The sequence below is a fragment of the Neophocaena asiaeorientalis genome, unplaced genomic scaffold (assembly GCF_003031525.2).
Source record: "Neophocaena asiaeorientalis asiaeorientalis breed wild unplaced genomic scaffold, Neophocaena_asiaeorientalis_V1.1 scaffold392, whole genome shotgun sequence".
Taxonomy (NCBI): domain Eukaryota; kingdom Metazoa; phylum Chordata; class Mammalia; order Artiodactyla; family Phocoenidae; genus Neophocaena; species Neophocaena asiaeorientalis.
In genome coordinates, this window is record NW_020174421.1 from 334213 (window position 1) to 354785 (window position 20573).

Below are 20573 nucleotides of genomic sequence, written 5' to 3' on the forward strand. Positions count from 1 at the left end.
TTCTCTGGAGGCAGATGGCGAGTTGGGGCCCAAGTCACAGTGGAGGCCCGGACCTTCGCACTGGGTGTCGGGCATTGCGTGTGACGTGGTTACCTCTGCTCGGCCGATCTCGTCCTTCCCTACCCCTTCCAGGAGGCACGGGCTGTCTCCCGTGTTTCCCGTTTGCAGAAACTGTCAGAGCGGAAGAACTTGCCCAGTGCCACATGGCTGTTACTAGTGTCACCCAGGAGACAACACAAGGTGCTGGGGGCCAGGAATTCAGACCAGGGGGACACCCCAGCTGCACGGAAGGTTGAGGCCAGCCTGAAGTTCTCCCCCTCCCCCATCTCGCGGGCCCGCTCCCGTCTGCCATCTGCCAGGGAGGGGCCGGGGCGGTAGAGGAAGTGCCCTTGGGCCCCTGTTCCTGGCTGTCTCCCACTCTGGGCATCTTCCCCTCCCAGCTTAGGTGAGGCGGGCCCCTCTGATTACAGACTCTTCCTGTGGGAGCAGTTGGTACAGGTGCCTGGCCCCTACCAAGCATTTTATAAATGGGCGTGTCTTTGATTTCGTTTCGTACACTCGATTTCTTTTAAAAATTCACTCTCCTGTCTGCCCATGTACCCAGTGCTGTGGGAGCGGTGAAAGGGGCTTTCCCACCGGCTCATCTGCACCCGCTTCCCCTTCCCTCTCTAGATGGCGAGCTGTCTGCTGGGCACTCCCAGCTTCCTCATCTGCTGTTTCACTCCTTACAAACACTTTGAAGCCGGTACCGTTGTCTTGTTTTGCAGTCGAGGACACAGAGGTTCAGAGAGGTTAAGTAACTTGCCCAAGGCCACAGTGCTAGTGGTTGAAGGGGTTGGACTTGAAAACGGGTCTGACTCAAAACCCAGTCTTGTTTGTTTTTCTGCTGCAGTCCGGTAGCCTCCTCTTATCTCTCCACTTCTTCCCTTCAGCCAAGAAGAAGCTATTGGCTCCTGGAGTGGGGAGAGGGTGACAAGGGAGGCAAGCTTTGAGTGAGTGGTGCCCGTTTAGAGATGATTTTGGCTTTTCTGGGCATCCCTGGGGTCATGGAGCCTGGGAGCAGAAAGACATAGCTGTCATCGGGGATTTGGTCCTTTCTCTGAAGCTGGGAGCTGGGGCTGGATCCCAGGCCCAGAAGAGTTGAAGAGCTGAGAGGGCAGTGGGGCCCGTGTGCACCTTTCTGTACCTCGTGATGATTTCCGACCAGTCACTGATTTCTCTGTTAAACCTTCCTCTGGGACCACCTGCATCTCCGCCTCCTGCTGGTCACTTCCCATCCTGAGAAGGACGGTCCTGTCATCCTGAGAGCACAGAGGGAGGAGTGTGGGTCCAGACTCCCCACGGCAGGTCAGTCCAGTCTCGGGAGCCCAGCCTCTTCAACTGCCAAGCGGACTGACTGCCACCCCCCATCCCCCGCCATGCTCTCTTCCTCCTTATGAGGCCTTCGTGATGTAGCAGAGGTAAAATGGTCTTTAGCAATCAGGTTCTCTTTGCCCGAGGCGTGCTGTGCTAGATGGTCCTCATAATGTATGAAGTCATCACGGGGGAGGGTTACGTGCCCTGGGACACTCATTCCTGGTCCTTGTGCCCTTATGGACGTAACCGGTATGCAGTTTGGTGTGTATCCTTCTAGAACTTTTTCCCTGTATTCACCTACGTATATCATCATTATGCGTGAGAAATGGATGGTATTGTTTGTGGAGTTGTGATTTTTTTTTTTCCGTAAACCACATCAAACTATAAGAAACGGGAGTGGAGGGGTAACTCGGCTGGTAGTATCTTAGAGATCTTCCCACATCGGTACAGGGAGCTCTAACTTAATATTTTCCTGCCCTATAGTATTCCAGTGTCTGGATGTGCTGTCATTTACTTTGCTCTCCCCCTGCTGAGGGACATTTACAATGTCTCTTTTCTGCTCAGTGGACAGCACTGCAGGGCACCTGTTCATACCCCTCCTTACACACACGTTTTTGCCGAGGGGATCGGAGAGCACTTGCAGTTTCAATCAGTCTTCATACCTGCTGCTAAATCCCCTGCCCCCAGTCTGTTACAGACACTCCCTGGCAGCCCTCAGGGTGGAAGGGCTCCCAGATCGCTGGGAGCTTTCCGGACTGAGCAATCTTTCCTGGCTCCTTTCTGCTGCAGACGGTTTGGTGGGGCAGGGGTGGGGAGGAGGGGCATTTGCTTCTTATTCTTTTGCCTTCCATTCTCTGTGAAAATTCTGTTTCTCAAAAGGCAGACCTCGCCTCCGTCTTGTCCTGGGGGAAGTGGGACCCAGATTACCATCTTGAACCGTCTCAAAGGGGCAGACCTGGACCAAGTGTGCGTGATCATAGAATTGCCTCCCCGGGGCCTTGGGAGGCATGTTTGGGGGTGTAGTGGTGAGCCCCACCCTTCTTACAGTGTGATATGGTTTATGTAACAATACATAAAAAGAGCTGAGCCCCACCCTTCCCAGATGTTTTGGGGTGACCGAGTCAGGAGGGGAGAGGATTTTGGAGCAGCACAGGATGCTGGGCCCAGCTGGTCCACCCACCTGTCTGACCTCTCTCTCTCCCACTCGCAGACGTACAAAGGGTGTGGGTTGAAGGAAAGAGGGGGCAAAAAAGGAGAATCAAGAGGGACCTAAAAATAGATCTAGCAATGAAAGGAGACATTCAAAGGCGGGCTGGCGAATTGCCCCTCCCTGACAATGCGCCCGGTTTTCAGGCTGATGGCGACTTTTCAGGCGAGATACCAGCTCCCCTGAGACCAGCCCAGGAGTTGGCAGCCCCTCCCGGCTACCTCCTCCCTGGCCGGGCTCCCGCTGTCACCATGGACGTTGTTTCCTGGCCGGGTCCACCCCTGAGCCCAGCCCTGTCCCCTGGAGCAGACCCATCCTGCCTTCACGCCCTCCCTGGTCCCCGCCCACTCAGGACATCCCCTCCCTGGCTGCACCCAAGGTCCTGGCGGCCTGGCCCAGGCCTCCTTGCTGACCTCGTGACCCTAGCCTTGCACCTGTGGCCTTGCCTGACCATCTGCCTGGGTTAAAGGATCTGCGTGGGGAATTCCCTGGCGGTCCACTGGTTAGGACTCTGTGCTTTCACTGCCGAGGGTGAAAGTTCCGTCCCTGGTCAGGGAACTGAGATTCCACCAGCTGCGTGGCACAGCCAAAAACCAAACCAAACCAAAAACAAGAATCCACTTGAACCCTGGTCATTTCCACTGGGTGAGTCTCCAGCCTGTGTTAAATGTCACACTATGCCTTCTCCATGCTGGAGACCCTGAACCCCCGTTCCGGCTGCGCGTTGGCTCCACTGCAGACACGCGCTCCTCCGGGCCCCGGGGAGGCCATTCCAAACCTGCTGCAGCTTCCTCTCCTGCAGCCTGTTCTCCTTCCCAGAAAACACTCTCCTGTCGATGTGAACTCCCCCCCATCTGCACCTCTTCTCTCTGTGTCCTCACCCAGTTTCACCCGTCCCTCCTCTTCTTCAACAGAATTTTATTTATTTACTGAGTACTTACTGAGCACCTACTATGTGCCAGGCACCCTTCTAAGGGCTGAAGATACAGCAGCCACAAGTCAAAAGACTCTGCTAGAGTCTACATTCTAGAAGGGGATGAACAATCATCCAGAAAACTCCCAAGGTGGGTTTAGGTGGTGAAAGTGCTATAAACAACGAACAAACAAAGCAGACCACGGTGGCAGAAGACAGAGCACTGGGGGTGAGGAGAGGGAGGAAACTTAGACAGGGAGGCTGGAGAAGGCTGGGGTTTTTTTTTTTTTTTCCATTTTTAAAAATTTTGTGAAAATACACATAACATAAAATCTTCCATCTTGACCTTTTTTTTTTTGGGCAATACGGAGGCCTCTCATTGTTGTGGCCTCTTCCATTGCGGAGCCAGGCTCCGGACACGCAGGCTCAGCAGCCATGGCTCATGGGCCCAGCCGCTCCGCGGCATGTGGGGTCTTCCCGGACCGGGGCATGAACCTGTGTCCCCTGCATTGGCAGGCGGACTCTCAACCACTGCGCCACTAGGGAAGCCCCAGCTTGACCATTTTTAAGTATGTGGCCTTAAGAACATTCACGTTGGGACTTCCCTGGTAGTGCAGTGGTTAAGAATCTGCCTGCCAATGCAGGGGATGTGGGTTCGATCCCTGGTCCAGGAAGATCTCACATGCCATGGAGCAACTAAGCCCATGTCCCACAGGTACTGAGCCCGCGTGCCACAACTGCTGGAGCCCTTGCGCCTAGAGCCCGTGCTCCACAACAAGAGAAGCCACCGCAATGAGAAGCCCGCGCGCTACAAAGGAGAGTAGCCCCCGCTCGCCGCAACTAGAGAAAGCCCGTGCGCAGCAACGAAGACCCAACAGATCCAAATAAATAAATAAATAGAAAAAAATGGGAAAGAGAGAGAACAGTAAACTTACATTAAAAAAAAGAAAAACAAAACGTTCACCTTATTGTGCAACCATCCTCACCACCCATCTCCAGAACTTTTTCATCTTCCCAAACTGAAGCTCAGTATCCCTTAGACAGCAACTCCCCACCACAGTCCTCCTGGCACCCACCGCTCTGCTCTCTGCTTCTGTGATTTTGACTACTCTCATGCGTGGAATCATACAGTATTTGTCTTTTTGTGTCTGGCTTATTTCACTTAGCAGCACGTCCTCAAGGTTCATCCATGTTGTTCCAGGTGTCAGGATTTCCTTCCTTTTTAAAGCTGAATAATATTCCATTGTGTGTACGTATCACGTGTTGTTTGTCAGTTCATCCATCGATGGATGCTTGGGTTGCCTCCACTTTTCCACTGTTATGAATCAGGCTGCTGTGAACATGGGTGTACAGATATCTCTTTAAGACATTGCTTTCAATTCTTTTGTCTATGTACCCAGTAGTAGAATTGCTAGATCACATAGTCAATCTATTTTTAATTTGGGGGGGAACTGCCATACTATTTTACAGCTGCCCCATTTGACTTTCCCTCCAGAGATGCAGGCGGGTTCCAGTTTCCCAGAGAAGGCCTTTGTGATAAGGAGGCACCCTTCGAGCAGGGAGCTGAACGTTGTGAGGGAGGAGGAAACGGGAAGGTCTAGGGACAGAGCATTCCGGGCCAGGAGCAGCAGCGCAGAGGCAGGGCGGGAGGTGGGAATGAGCCTATACAGCCGAGGTCAGCGTTGGGGCAGCAGAGAAGGGGGTGGGCTGGACGGGTTCTGCAGGACTTGGCTCCACCCACAGACGTGTTCCTCCCTGCTGTCCTGCCCCCCTTGCTGCAGTCATTTGCCCTGCACACTGTCCACCTCAGATCCCAAGCCCCCGCTCTGGTGGTCTCCCTTCCCGAGGAGCTGCCTCGGCTTCTCTGGCTCCGTTCTCTCCTTGTTCTCTCCCTACTCCCCTGACCATCCTCTCTGCCCACGCCTCCATGTGAGGCGTTGACGTCCCAGGGCCTGGGTTCCTCCAACCCCGCTGTCCTCCTGTGTCCTCTGCTTAGGCAGCCCCTTCCGGGCCAGCGGCCAGCCCTTCTCAGGTGTGTTCCCAGAGCCGACCTTCTGCCCCACCGCTCCCTGCGACCCTGCACTCCATCTGCGGACTGCTTTTTGGGGCCCTTCTTGGAAGCCCTGCAGACACCTCAAACCCAACAGATCCCAAGCTGAACTCGCCATTTTCCCATGCCCCCCACCACCCGCCCGCCTGCTTCTCCACTTGAGTTTGCTATTCTGGCGGTTGGCACCAGATTTGAAAGATTTTAAACCCCTGGCATTTCATCTTCTGTTGCCATGTCCTAATTATGGATCAAATGAAATTCAGCCTCGAAGGCTACAGAACGAGTCAGTCTGTTCTGTAAACCCACCCCAGGGCCTTTGCACTTGCACTTGCTTCCACTCTAGATGCTCTTCCTACCCTTTGCACTGCTGGCTGCAGGTCGCAGATGAGATGTCACCTCCTCAAAGAGGCCTCCCCTGCCCACCCTGCTCATTCCTGTCATTTCCTTCCTCATGCTTATCCCGAGCTGTGATTGTGTTCTTTATTTTTCTGCTTACTTGCATATTGTTTGCCTTCCCCTTTCAGAGTAGCTCCAGGAAGGCAGAGACCATGATTGTCCTATTCACAGTTACGTCCCTGCTGCCTGGCACATAAAATAGTATTGAGTAAATATCCTCCAAAAAACGAATAAGTAAGTGAATGCATTAGACTCAGTTCCTGCGTTTAAGTAAGGAAAACAAACTTCGATGAACAACAGTTTAATAAACAAAAACACTCGTTTGGTCCTGTACAATTTACAGTGCACAGCGAGGGACGGAGTGGGGAACCAAGCCTGCCTGTCACCAGCCCCACGGCAGCCATGCAGAGGGCACAGCAGTTCAGCAGAGTAGCGCAGAGACATTTTCAGGCAGTGTTGAGTGGAGGAGGACGAGGGTGCAGACTCTCGGAACCCAAAGGGGAAGGGAGAGAACAGGAGCTCAGAGGTCCGGGAGGCATCCTGGGTACCCGCCTGTCTCACACCCCTTTTTCAGGGCCCTGGAGGGCTTGAGGCTGTCAGGAGCCAAGAAGCTGGGGATGGGGGCCGTTGGGATACCCTGGTCCTGTGAGAGCTTATTCTGTGGCTGGTTTTCCTCTCTGCCAAGTCTCAGATGTGCCCCCCCCCTTTTAAAAAATTAATTAATTTATTTATTTTTGGCTGTGTTGGGTCTTCATTTCTGTGCTAGGGCTCTCTCTAGTTGCGGCAAGCGGGGGCCGCTCTTCATCGCGGTGCGCGGGCCTCCCACTATCGCGGCCTCTCTTGTTGCGGAGCACAGGCTCCAGACGCGCAGGCTTCAGTAATTGTGGCGCACGGGCCTAGTTGCTCCGCGGCATATGGGATCTTTCCGGACCAGGGCTCAAACCCGTGTCCCCTGCATCGGCAGGCAGATTCTCAACCACTGCGCCACCAGGGAAGCCCTCAAACGTGCCCCTTTGACCAGTTTAGAATTCGGGCCACAGGGTCACACTCGCCCTCACTTTCTCCTTCCCAGCTTCGTGATAGTCGCTCTCTGTGCCTGGTCTACAGCCCTGCTGCTGGGAGTTGGACATGTGGACCAGCAGCACCCCAGGCCCCCCTACATTTGTCCAATCAGGATCTGCATGTTTACAAGATCCCCCCGCGGTGGCTCATATGCTCACTCAGGTTTGAACTCTGGTCTGTGTGTCAGCCGTCCAGTCTGTATGGAGCACCCACGGTGCCCCCAGCTCTCTGGGGTGCCTGACCGTGGGGACTTACTGTCAGGCTGGAGACTGAGAAAGCTCCTTATGTGATAATCTCTAAACTTTACATTTTATACACTTTTATGAGGGTTACGTGTGACAGATTTTTACAAGACAAAGGCTGCTCGTGAGATGGAACAATTATGGGGCAGCCATGGCGGCCTCAGCTTTGTGACCTAAACCCTGAGCAGTGTGACTATCCCAAGTCTTAAAAGTCAGGACACAATCAGGGAGGTTTCCAGGAGGAGGTGAGGCATAAGTGCTCTGTGAAGGAGAGTAGGATGCGGCTAAGTAGAAAGGAGAGAGAGGGTACATGGGAGGCCAAAGCAGGCAGCACGAAGGCATGCAGCCGAGTCACTGACTGGCTTCTTGACTTGTGGCTGGTCCTCTCCCGAACTGAAGTGAGATGCTGAGGACAGGAAGGCTGTGTCTCGTACGAGCCGTGTGCTGGCCTGTTCAGTGAGAGCTGGCCCAGTCACAGTTACCGCCACACTCAGGCTCCTATAAGCTGAGAGAGCTGACAGAGGCATTTAGAGGTCACTTCATTTTATTTTTTTATTGTGGTAAGAACACTTAACATGAAATCTACCCTCTCAATGTCCATCGAGGGATGGATGGATAAACAAAGTGTGGTCTCCACATACAATGGAATGTTATTCAGCCTTTAAAAGGGAGGAAATCCTGTCACATGGTACAACATGGACAAACCTGGAGGACATGGTGCTCAGTGAAGCAAGGGAGTCACAGAAAGCCAAATACTGCCTGATGCCACTTACAGGAGAGATCTAAGACAGTCAGAGTCATAGAAGCAGAGAGTAGCATGGTGGTTGCCAGGGGCCAGGGGCAGAAGGAATTGGGTGTGGAGTCTGTGATGCACGAGATCCCTTCGTCTCACGGGAGGGAAGACTGCAGCTCCTGGAGAGGCCGCTGCTCGCTCGTGGCTGTTTGGCACGTTGGCGGCAGAGTCAGGAGTAGGCGCCAGGTCTCCTGATGCCTCATGCGGGGTGTTCCAAGATAGCGTGCTGTCCTCTGTTACAAACTGCATCCGGAACCAAAGATTCTTTGCAACTGAAAGTTTTCTAGAGTATCTGGGCCAAGCCCAGACTCACACCAGCCTGTGCTCAGGAACTAGAATAAGGCTGGATGTCAGCAGGAAGCAAAGCCTACCACTTGGTCCTGGGGGAGGAGGGGAGGAGGGGCTGTGTTTGGTCCCTCCTTCTTCCCCCCTTGTCCTGCAGGTGTTGCCTCTCCTTTGCCCTCCTCATCCCTCCTCTGCCACCTGTGGGAACAGAGGCAACAGCTGGGATGAAAGATGAGCCGTCTCTCCCTGAGCACCTGTCTGAATTTTCGAGTGGCCGCTGAAGGCTGTGCTGGGAGCCCCGGTCTGCATTCCAAGGGGGAGGTGGCCACTGTCCGTGCAGGTGGTGCCCCGAGGGGCCTTGGAGACAAGCGTTCTCCTGGGGTCCCTGCCACCCCGTGAGTGTGGCTCCCTGAGCACGTTCCCGGCTCCAGCTGTGGCCTCGGGAGATCCCAGCAAGGCCCCTCGCTGGGACCCTCAAAGTAGCAAGAGCTCATTAGGAGTATTTCCCCAGGGCTTGAAGCAGCCCTGGACGGCAGCCCCTTCCCTCTTTGCGGATGTGCCCCTCCGCCCCGCCCACGGGATGTGCGGCTGGCAGACGTGGAGCATCGGGGGCCTGCCTTGGTGCTCTGCCTCACTGGGGTGAAGCGTGTAACCTAGAAACACTTACTCGATCACAGAGAAGTTCTGGACACAGGCATCTGTGTGAGCCAAAAAGCCCCGAGGAATGCAGGTACGGTGCCTGGAAAGGGTCTTTAGGTGGAGTCACAGGTGCAGGGTAGGACTTATTTGTGCCTCAGTTTCCCCATCTGTGAAATGGAGGTAATAATAATAGTTCCTCATAGTTTTGGGGGAAGATTCAGTGAGGTAATTCATGTAAAAAGCTCAGAGCCATATTTAGCACATGCTAAGTGGTCAAGGAACACTAGCTGTTATATTATTAAGTACGTATTGTTATTATCCCTCTTTGACCGATGGGGCCCAGAGAAGAGAAGTAACTTGTCCAAGGGCATAGGTTTAGGAAGCGCTGAAGCCCAGGACTTGAACCCAGGTCTTCTGACCCCAGAGCGCAGGTCTCAGCATCAAGCTGGACGACAAGTTCTTTCTGTAAGTCCTGGGGAGCCACTTGGGACTGCAAGTGACAGCAGAAGGCAGTTCCCACAACCTTGTGTGGATTGCAGTAGGTTCAAGGCTGCAGCTCTCGTGAGCTAAGAGGGGAGTTCAGCTGAGGGTGGAGGGGAGCTCGGGAGCTTAGGTCCCCACCACCTCAGAGCAGGGCAGTTCTGAGCGGGGACAAGGCCCAGGTGGGTGGAGCAGACATAGAAGTAGGTGAAAGTCGTCTGAGAGGGAAGGGAGCCTCAAGGAGGTGAGAGGCTGAGGGTTACGGCGTGGAGGGTGGAGTTCCCAGGTGACCACAGGCCGGGGTACAGGTGTGAACTAGGGAGGGGGCACTGAGCCAGGCACCAAGACGTCAGGACATGGGGCTTGGCCCGGAGCTGGCAGAGATGAGGGTGAAAGGAAAGAGGCAGCTGTTTAAAGGCAGAGCAGGTATCAACCCAGGAGGCCTGCAAGCAGGGAGAGAGGTGACAAAACAGGAGCTTTGGAGGTGGTTTCTTCCTCTTCTACAGGACAGGACGCTGTGGAGAGATGGTGTGACCCCTGGGAGCACATAGGGCCATGCTGAGGGCCAGGCCATACAGCCTGGGGCTCATCACCCTACTTCTCACAGTAACCGTAACGGTGATTGTTATTACGATACAGTGGCAGTGATGCCTCCTCTTCGGATCTTCACTGAGAATGAAGAGCTTTTCCGTCCACAATCCTACGTAATCAGGGTGACAGCCTCTAAAACAGTGGTTCTCAAAACCTTTTGGTCTGAGACCCCTCTAACCTCATAAAAATGATTGAAGACCCCTAAGAATTTTTATTTCTATAAGTTATATCTATCCATAGTTACCACGTGAGAAAGTAACGCTGAGAAAAACTTAAAACACCTATCTTTTAATTCATTTAAAAATAACAATAGACCATTATATGTTAACATAGATAGCACTTATTATGAAAAATAGTTGTTTTGCAAAATATTTAGCGACAAGAGTGACCAGGTTTCACATTTTTGCAAACAGTGTTAACTTCCGGCTTCATAGGGGACGCCTGGATTCTTCTCGGGTTCCGTCTGTTGAAAATGCTGTTTTGGTCAAGTTTAGTGAAAATCCAGGCTCACACAGATAACGTAGTTGGGAAGGGGAGGCAGAACCCTGGGGCTTCTCAGAGCAGACTTGGGGAACCGCTGTTCTAGAAGGGGCCTAGGAACCCCCGTCTTATAGCTGGAGAAACTGAGTCCCAGGCAGAGGACCAGGACTCCCAACTCTTTCTGGGGTCTGTTCAGCCAGGGGGGTCCCTAAGGGAAGACTGTTCCTCCCGCCCTGCGCTGCTCCCAGAATAGCCAGCACTAAGCCGCCAGGTTTGCCTGGGGCCTGGGGAGGAAGTGCGGCTGGGCGGCCCAGGGGAACAGGGGAGATAAGCCGTTTGGGCTTGGACCTCGGACAGAAGGGCGGCTACCTGATGTAACCCTCACAGCGCCAGCCTGAGAAACGCGATAGCGTGGGCCCAGCCCCCACACGCCGGGGAGGAACCCTGTTCCCAGAAGTCTGTCCCTGGACACTGCCGTCAACCGCGGAGTTCATTTCCTGGTTAAACAAACATCTATATTAAATGGCCCGGCTGGGCAACGCCCAGGAGCAGCTTCTGAGGAGAGCCCCAGGCACATGGCCCGCCAGGCCTTCTTCTCTGGCTGGCGAAGACACATCCATCATCAGCAGAGTCACTAAAGCGGGACAGCCTGTGCATCCTGCCCAGAGTCTGCCCGTCTGGCTGGAGGGCCTGGGAGGGACGTGCAGAGTGGCCCGTGCACAGAAGTCCCTCCCGACAGCTTCAAGATTGTGACAGTGGTAATGAGGACAACTCCAGAAGTTCGGAGGGGTGGGGCGGGGACACTCCATCCATCATCTCATCATCTGGTCCTTGCAGTGGGGGAACACTGACCCCATCTTCCCGATGAGAAGACAGGCGTCGGAGGAGGGCTTGCACTCGGTCAGATAGGTGCTCGTGGCCTGGCTGGGGTGTGGATCCGGGCGTCCTCGCTTCCGGCACCGCTCCCGTTGCAGTGTGCCGTGGCGGGTGCTGCTCTGCGGGCTGGGAATCAGAAAGGGCTGTGGCGGGAGAACTAGCCTGGGCGCCCTGGAGTGCTCGACTCCTGCTGCCTCCTTCACAGTGAAGGTGAAGAGCAGTAGGTGTCTCCCAGCTTGAAAGCCCACCTCCTCCAATGAGCAGAGACACGATTTACTGAGCACTTGCCGAGTGCCAGGCACGCTGCCAGGTGCTTCAAGGTTGGAGCTGACGATGTGGCTTTGAATCTTGGCTCTGCCACTTACTAGCAGTGACTCTGGGCCAAGGGTAGAACTTACTTGTTGCTCAGTTTCCTCGTCTGTAAAATGGAGATCATAATAATAGCATCTACCTCCTAGGTTGTTGGGAAGATTCAGTGAGATAATACATGTGAAAATCCTAGAGCCATACTTAGCACAAACTAAGTGTTCAATAAATGCTAGCTTGTATATTATTAGGTAGGTATTATTGTTATTATCATCATCATCCATGTTTTACAGAGGGAGCTCAGAAGAGAAGTAACTTGTCCAAGGGCATAAGCGTAGGAAGGGGTGGAGCCCAGGACTTGAACCCAGGCCTTCCGACCCCAGAGCACAGGTCTCAGCATCAAGCTGGATGACAAACGAGAGTTGACTCACAGGCTCCGGAAGATTGGACGTCATCTTGATTCTCGTCTTCATCTTACAGGGCCAATCTCCTGACCCCAGTCCTTTCTCTACAAAGTAATTCTCTTTACGGGAGCTTGACCACAGGGTTTTCTTAACTGTTGAGGCCTGTCCTGGCAGAATACGTTTCTGTTGTGAGGGTTTTGTTTACGAAGTCTTTTTGCGTGTGGGACTCTGCAGGAGCCCCTGCTTGGGAAGTGAGCTGCTCTTGCCTACAGAGCCCCACGCTAGCCCTGTGGATGCACAAGGCAGACCGGGAGTCGGGATGCGGTACCCATGGGAGAGCGAGAGGCCAGGTGAGGCTGGAGGCCTCTGCAGGCCTCACAAGTTTCCTTCCTGCTCTGTGGATGGTGTAACAGCATCACCCACCATAGAGGTGGCAGTGAGAGGCAGGAGGAAGACTGACCGTAGGCCCAAGTTTTGCTGAATTTGGGTGGCCTTGGAGAGACTGAAATCTCCAAAATACTGTGCTCTTAGCCAAGAAGCTATTAGGGACACACCAGCTAGGGAAGGGAACTCGTTTATTGAGCACCTACTATGTGCTGGACACTGTATCTCAATTCCATCCGTTTATTCAAACGTCTCTTGAACATCTCCCGTGTACAAGGGTAACATTAGGTCGTGTGACTGCTATAAAGAAAAGCACAGCAAGAAACAGGGTTCGAGCAGAGGTTCTCACTCGAGGTGAGCTCTTGCCCCCCAGGGGACATTTGGCAATGTCTGGAGACACATTCAGTTGTCACAACTTGGAGTGGGTCTAGAGCTGTCATCCAGCAGGTAGAGGCCATAGATGCTGTTAACAGTCGTGCAGCACGTGGGACAGCCCTTGCAGCGAAAGCTGTGTGGCCCAAAATGTCAGTGGTGCCAAGGCTGAGAACCCCGGAGTAAGACTGACTTCTGGGAGTTCTCTGGGTCGGGTGGTCATGGATGGCCACATTGAGGATGTGACTTTTGAGCAGAGACCTGAAAAAGTCAGAAAGTAAGAATGAGAAGAAGGGGCTTCCCTGCTGGCGCAGTGGTTGAGAGTCCGCCTGCGGATGCAGGGGACGTGGGTTCGTGCCCTGGTCCGGGAAGATCCCACATGCCGCGGAAAGATCTGGGCAAGGGCATCACAGGCAGAGGGAACAGCAAATGCAAAGCCCGAGTTGAGTGCATCATCCCAAACAGCGGTGTGTGAGACCCGGTTGGTCATTCTCCATGTATTTCAGGTGAAAAAGCTGAGGCTCAGAGGCCATGGTTTGCCAGCCATGCCACAATTATACGATGCTGGAGCCAGGATTGGTACTTAGGTGTGCTTGATTCCACGGTCCATTTGCTTTCCTCTGCCTCAACTGCTATCAGAGGAGTGGCTCAGCCTCTACTCTGCAGTTGAGGCCTTTCCCTGCTTGAGCCTGTAGATTATTTGTTCTTATTCCATCCCTGGGCACCTGGTTCTGTTCCTCAGGGTACAAAAAGCACAAGCATAATGATAGCGGTTAGCTGGTAGTGTTTACTGTGTGCCAGACACTGTTCCAAGTGTGAGATGCAGATATGGATACAGATACAGAGAGGTCTCTATCTGTATATATACACACTCATTTAATCTTCACAATATGCGTGTGTGTGAGATACCATTATACTGCTGTGCCCATTTTACAGGTAAGGAGATTGAGGTACAGAAAGGTTGAGTGACTTGTTTAACTAGTACAAGGGAGAAGCAGGATTTGAGCCCAGACTGCCTGGTTCCGGAGTCCGTGCTCTTAGCCACAGCCCCGTGCAGCTGCTCCCTCGACAGGCAGTGCGTTTCTGGCCACTGGAGTAGATCATTGCATCTCAAGTTTAATGACACACAGGTTCAGCAGAGAACGGCCTTCAGAGGTCACTCTACTCACACCTGGGAAGCTAAGGCCCGACCTCGGAAAGTGACTTCTGCAGGGTTGCACGGGAAGGTGGCAGGAGACCAGAAACCAGGAGCCATGCGTCCCGTCAGTGCCCTCTTCTCCGCGGCGGCCACCCCGTCCAGCCTCACCTGCACAGGCCCAGTGTCTTTCCCCATCTGTCCTGTCACTGCCCCATAGTGTCTCTGCTCTTCCGGATACACCGCGGTGTGTCTGATATCCGGCAGGTTTGGGGCCACAAGGGTTGCTCGTGGCAGAAGGCCCGGGCCTCTGCCTCGGCCCCCACTCATCCTTCCTGTTTATAGACAAAATCTCAGTTATTGTCGAATCTCACAGGTGCGGAGGCTGGGGTTCAGGTGGGTTAAATGGCTCACCTTCTGAGGTTAGCCAGGAGAGTCAGTGCTTCCCAAGTGGTATGAACATTCATTCATTCATTCATTCACTCATTCATTCTTTCAGTAACAAAAGAGGACCAACCCCAGGCTGGGCACTGTCCTGCAGAGGTGCACTTCCCGGTGCCTGCCTGCAGGGGGAGATGTAATCGGTGTCCTGAGAGGGGGCTGCCCAGAAAGGACACCTAATCCAGCTGTTCAGGGAGGGGATCAGGAGTGCTCCTCGGAGGAAGTGATAGACATCATGGCTAAGTCTCCAAGGATAACTGGGAGGTGGCCAGGCAGAGAAAGGAAGAGTACACTGAGGTGACAGCATGTAAAAAAGCAAGAAGAGAGAGCTCGCTTGGCACAGAGAACCACAGGTTGTTCAAAACCTGCCGGGCTGTGGGCAGAGTCTGCGTGGGTGTGAGGGCGGCCGAGCATGCAGGCCGCAGCAGGCACTGGCCTGAGCACTCGATGCTGTTAATGTCCACATTACAGATGAGGCAGCCGGGGTGCGGCGAGGCTGAAGATCACACAGGTAGTGAGTGCCGGGGTGGCCTGAGAAGCCTGTGGAATTCACCTCCGGCAGCGTGACGGTCCTTCTATAAACCTGACTGATGCTTGTGGAGCTGGGATTCCCCTTCTGCTGCCCCCGTGGGTACCGTCCCTCCTGATGGCTCTGTTTCCTCCCACAGGTGGATGGACAGTCCAGAGCCCACGTCATAGCACAGGAACTGCTGTCTTCAGAGAAAGCGTGAGTCCCCAAGCAGCTGCCTGTGGCCTTGAGCTTGTTAACAGAACATCACCCCTCCCCGGCTTCTACAGAATGAGAATTAATGCACACTCAAACCTCTTTCCCCCTGCAGATACGTGGAGATGCTCCAGCACCTACATCTGGTGAGTTAATCACTTGAATTGTCCAAAACGAATCGCCCTTTTACAAGGCTGTGATATAAGGGGCAGAAAAGCAATGAGGAGACAGAGGTGCTTTCCACAAGCAGAGGCACCTGTTCACCGAAACTTTTCAGGGAAGTCTGTCTCTTGCTTCGTGTGCTTCAGGGGGCGAAGAGCACACTCTTTCCTTGGAGCTACCCTCTGCCTCGGTGGAGGGTACATAGGGGATGTGCTGAGGTTTCTGGAAGGATGTTTGCGGTCTCCTCAACCCTCTCATTGAAGAAGACAGAAGGAGGACAGGTGTAGTTCTGGGTCGTAGCTGTGTGTGTGCAAGTTCAGGTGTGTGGGGTGGGGACATGCATGTGCGTGTGTGTGTGTACAGGTGTGTGCGCTCATTGTATGTTTAGGTCTATGTGGAGAAGGTGATGTGTTTGCACAAGGACCAGGCAGCTGGGGTATCAAGAGGCTTTCTAAGTCACCTTGGTATTGGGACAGTAACACCTGAGCCGGTGGGGTCAGGGGAATCCTCTGGATTTTCAGAGGAAAAGAGGCCAGACTGGAGACTGCCTGGATTTCTGGCACTGCCACCCTTCACAACCTGCCAGACTGCCTGGAAGGTCTCCCTGTGCAGTCAGTTCAATTCAGTTCAGTGAATGTCTTTTGGACATCTTGTCACTTGCTGTGTGACAAGAGCTGGGGATGGAAAGTCGGATCAGACAGGTCCCTTCTGCAGGGGCAGTCTGGCCAGCGAAGGAGACAGATTGGTGAATGAGTAATTATCCAGAGCAAAAGGGAGTGACTGACAACCTCAGGGAATCTAGGCAGGCTTTCCGGAGGGGGTGACTTTGGGGCTGAGTCATAAGGAAGGGCAAGGGAAGAGGGTGCAGCAAAGATGTGGGAAGTGAGGGCATCTGTCCCATAAAGGCCCTCGTGACCGCTCCCTGCTCGGCTGGGCTCTCTAAGCCATCTGCAGTCTCCTTGTAGGCTGGCACCTGGTCCCGTGCTGCTTTGATTCGTCTTTGTGTCTTTCCAAGAATGTCAGAGCTGGGAATGTCCATCCTGAGCGTTTTGTCGGTGGTGATGCAAAGGCCAGTGCCCCTCCGTGGCTGAGCCAGGAGGAAGCCCCAGGTCTCCTGACTCCTGCTGCGCTGCCGTCCTGTGTTAGTCACGTGTCCCCTCCGCCTTTGGAGCTCTTCGGGGCAGGGGCCTTCCTGCCGGCAGCGGAGCACCAGCACCAAGCCAGGTCCCTCTCGGTGACATCACCCTGGTGTCGTGTTGCCATGTGAACAGAGGCACCCAGGTCCCCGGGAGAGGGGGGATAGATCACTGCTCTGGCCCTGCACTCCCAGCCCCTCGTTTTTGCCCTTCAGGCTGAGAACTTTGTGTGGGTGATTAAACCCAAAAGCCCTCAGGTGTGAAGCGCGGCGGCCCCAGCACGGCAGGAAGCATCACTCTCCCTTTTGTAATGCTTCTCCCTTGCTTCTGAGCTGGCAGCTTGACAGAGGGGCTGCGCCTTTTTGTTTTATGACTTTGTTAAGAGGGTTCTAACTGGGAAACTTCCATCTCTGTTTGCACTGCTTCCTGCCAGTTGGAAAGATGCTGAAGCCGCTGGTAATCCATAATAATATCCTGAGGAGGGGAAAAAAAGAGCACATAAAAAAAATCACAATTCAGAAGCTAGTTGTGGGAAATTGTGGCCTGGAGCTACATTGTGATGTTAGTGCTTATGGGGATAGAAGTGGCAGAAATGCCCCAATGTGACTCCAAGTCCTAGCCAGGGACACTAGTCCAAAGGAGAGCACAGACTGTGGGACGTTCTCCACCACTCCCCTTCCTGGGTCTGTGTCTGATTGCTAAGGTTGGCAGGTACTCTCAGAATTTCTCTGTGGAGATCCGCTGCTTTTGAAATTCCAAGGCTGCCCGGTGGTGGGAAGGGCCCAACTGTGCATTTCAAACCTCCCCAGCTAGAACAGTCCTCGACTCCATCGTGCTTTTGTTGAGAGGGCGACAGGGATAGCCTCTGGCCTTCTGTGTTAGGGATTCAACTTTGTGTTTGTCGAATGATAGATAGCGCTACCTCAGGGATTCATAAAATTTCTGGTCATCCAGAAGTGCATTCTCATGGCCAAGATCTTGTTTTTCTACAGCCTATTAACTAAGAATGGATTTTACATATTTTAAACACTTGTGAAAAAACAGGCAAAGAAGAGTATATGACTGAGACCATATGTGGCTCACAAAGCCTGAAATACTTATCATGTCTTTACAGGAAATTTTGCTGACTTCTGGTTTAAAGACTTGCTCTATCCTTCCTTGAACCCAGTCATAAATGTATTCATCCACCTGCCCACCTGTGTGTATGATCAATCTCTCATCCACTCATCTAGCCAGGCTTTCACCCACTCATCTGTCCTTCCATCTGTCCATGCACCTAATGATATGTCCAGCCAGCCAACCAGTCATTCATCAGACTCCCTGTCCACCCATTCATCCATTTGTCCGTTCATCCATCCATCCATCCATCCATCCATCCATCTATCTGACTTACCTGTTCCTTCTGGACAGAACATCACAGGATGTTTACAACACCGTAGACACTGAGATAGGCCTTGGATCCCCAAAGAGGGAAAAGGCCCCCAACCTGCCCTTGAGTAGGTCTCCTTTTTCTGTTGAGGGAGAGGTTGGAGGTGGGGAGGAGAACTATATATGTGAACAGTTGTGCTACTCTGTGGTAAGTATAATTTGTGCAAAAGTCTGCATGAGCATGGGGGGCAGAGAGGCTTATTCCCCTTTGGGGTATCCAGGAAAGTTGGCAGAAGAGGTGCCACTGACATGGACTTTGAGGGAGCCACCAGGCCAAGGTGGTAGAGGAGGGCAGGTCATCAGCATAAGAACACTCACAGGCCTAAAGGAACGTGATATGTGTGGAGAACAGGGCACCATCACACGTCGTTAGAACATGGATACGTTTGGAAAGGCAGGTTTCCAAGTGGGTCAAGTGATGGGTCCAAAACCAAGGTTAGGACCAAACTGAGATGTACCTAAAATGCCAAGCTAGAAGGCTCCTGCTTTTCCTTGCATATAATGAGTCATTGGAGATTTTAAACTGGTGTGGCCCCTAGACACCTTTAATTCTCTTGTCTTGTCATCTAAAACAAATCCCTCTCCTAGTGTAACCAAAAGTGCGGTCTGGCTGCTCGCCACTCAAAAGCCAATAAAGAGGCCGCGTTGGTGGAAAGTTTGCTTTATTTTGGATGGTGGCAACTGGGGTGGGCAGTGGCACAGTGCGGACGCCTATCCAAAGGCCGACTCCCCACCACTGACAGTCGTGGGCAAGAGCTTTTATAGACACAGGGAGGGGGCTACACGCAGAAACAGCGCAGTCAGCTCTGACAGTCATCTTGAAATTGGGCTTCAGTGGTCTGACCAGCAGCATCTTGATTGTATTAGGTACAGTTAATCTTCAGTTCCAGGTTCGGTTTGTTTCCATCTCTTTGAGGCCAGTTTTTGGAATTGTGGCAGCTTATGTCATGGCTACAGCCTGGTCATGATGTAGTTCACTTCTTCCACCTGGTGGGCGTTTTAGTATCTATAAGACAGCTCACAGGATATGGCTCAGGATATTATCTATAGCCCTTAAGGAACTAAAGGAACTAAAGGTCCTTGACTGTGTTTAATGACTAAACTATTATTATTTGGTCTCCTTTGACTGTTTTCATTTGTTTCTGCATTTTCTCATTTCTCTGATTAAACTTATTCTTTGGCCAAAATTTTTCCACAGACAAAAGGCAGACTGAGGACGTGGGGTAGGGGGTGGGCAAGGACCATAGGGTCCTGCTCCGTGTCACTAGCAGTTGCAGAAAATTCCTACCATGGGTCCCTTCTTTGGGCCGAAGCATTGTAGGCCTGTGCATAAGCCAGTCTGCTGACTGGGAGAGGTGACTGTGGAAGCTGTCACCATCTGAGACCCCAGGAGGAGGTTCCTCACCCAAGAGGCCCTATGTGATCTGATCCTCATCCACGTCTGCGCCCTTTCCTCTGACCACTTTCTCCTTCCTGCACCCCAGCCTCACTGGCCTTCTTGTTGTCCTTCAGGTGCTACAAACGCAGTCACATTGCATGGGTTTTGCACTTGTCCTTCCCTCCACTGGCATGTCCTGCCCCTGCCCTTCTCACAGCCAAGTTCTTCCTTCTCATTCTGGTCTCAGTTCAAGTGTCACCTTCTCAAAGGTGGTGCCCAAAACTTAGTGGCATAAAACAACCATGTTATGATGTTCACAGATTTTCTGGGCCAGGAATTCGGACAGGGCAAGGTGGGGAGAGTGTGTCTGTCCTCCATGATGTCTGGAGAAGACTAAAATCAAGGAGTGACTTGATGACCAGGGGCTGGAATCAACCAGAGGTGCCTTCACATCAGCAGCTGCTGCTCGGTGCTGGCTATTGTCTGGGACCCCAGCTGGGCTGGCGGCCAGAACACTTACTGGTAGTCTCTCTGCCTGGGCAGGTTTTGGCTTCCTCACAGCATGGTGGTTAGATTCCAAGAATGAGTGTCCCAAGAGGGAGCCAGGAGGAAGTACGTGACATTTCTATGATGTAGCCTTCGACAAAGCCAGGTCATAAAAGTAGCACCACTACTACCACACTCTGTTAGTTGAGACGGTCACAAAAGTCCACCTTCGCTCAAGGGGAGGGAACATAGTCTTCACCATTCAGTGGGAGGAGTATCATGAATACAGGATGGCTGCTGTATTCTAGCCATCACATCTGTGTCCCAGGCAGGAAGAAGGAAATGGGGGGAATTAAAAGGTTATGCTCCTGGCTGAGTTAGTCTACTTGAGACCAATTTCCTGAAAGCCTCGCTGGACAACTTCTGCTTTCATCTCATTTGGCACTCCTAGTTGCAAGGGAAACTGGGTCAACTGGGAGTCATTTGGTCAAAGTTGGGTTCAAGTCAGCAGCTGTATTTCTTGTGTGTTTATTCTGGGGCCCAGTCTGAAGGTACAGCAGGTTCCTCGGGGGAGGCTATTCCCAGGGTGATGGTAGGAGAGCAAGTAGAAACACCAGAGGGCTCCTAAAATTCACGCTCACAACTGGCGCATCGTCGCTTTTTCCCACGTGGCTTTGGACAGAGCAAGTGTCATGGCCAGGCCCAGAGGCAAGGGACAGGGATGTGCTCTCCCCTGCGATGAGGCCGTGACAAGGGTGGGGATGCAGAGAGGGCAAGGAACCGCAGCTCTCCTGTCTTCTGTGCTCCCTCCTGCTTCATTTTCTTTTCTTTACTGCACCTTTTACTA

The 20573-nt window shown here is 52.9% G+C and overlaps 1 protein-coding gene across 2 annotated transcripts in view; it reads left to right on the forward strand.

Annotated features, from left to right (window-relative positions):
• The window catches only part of FGD5 (FYVE, RhoGEF and PH domain containing 5), a 116053-nt gene that overhangs the window by 50518 nt on the left and 44962 nt on the right, over positions 1-20573 (forward strand). For both annotated transcript variants that reach the window (XM_024756480.1, XM_024756481.1), the window contains exons 4-5: positions 15081-15139; positions 15252-15282. In XM_024756480.1, the coding sequence (XP_024612248.1) occupies positions 15081-15139; positions 15252-15282 (90 nt within the window). The remainder of the gene's footprint in view (positions 1-15080; positions 15140-15251; positions 15283-20573) is intronic.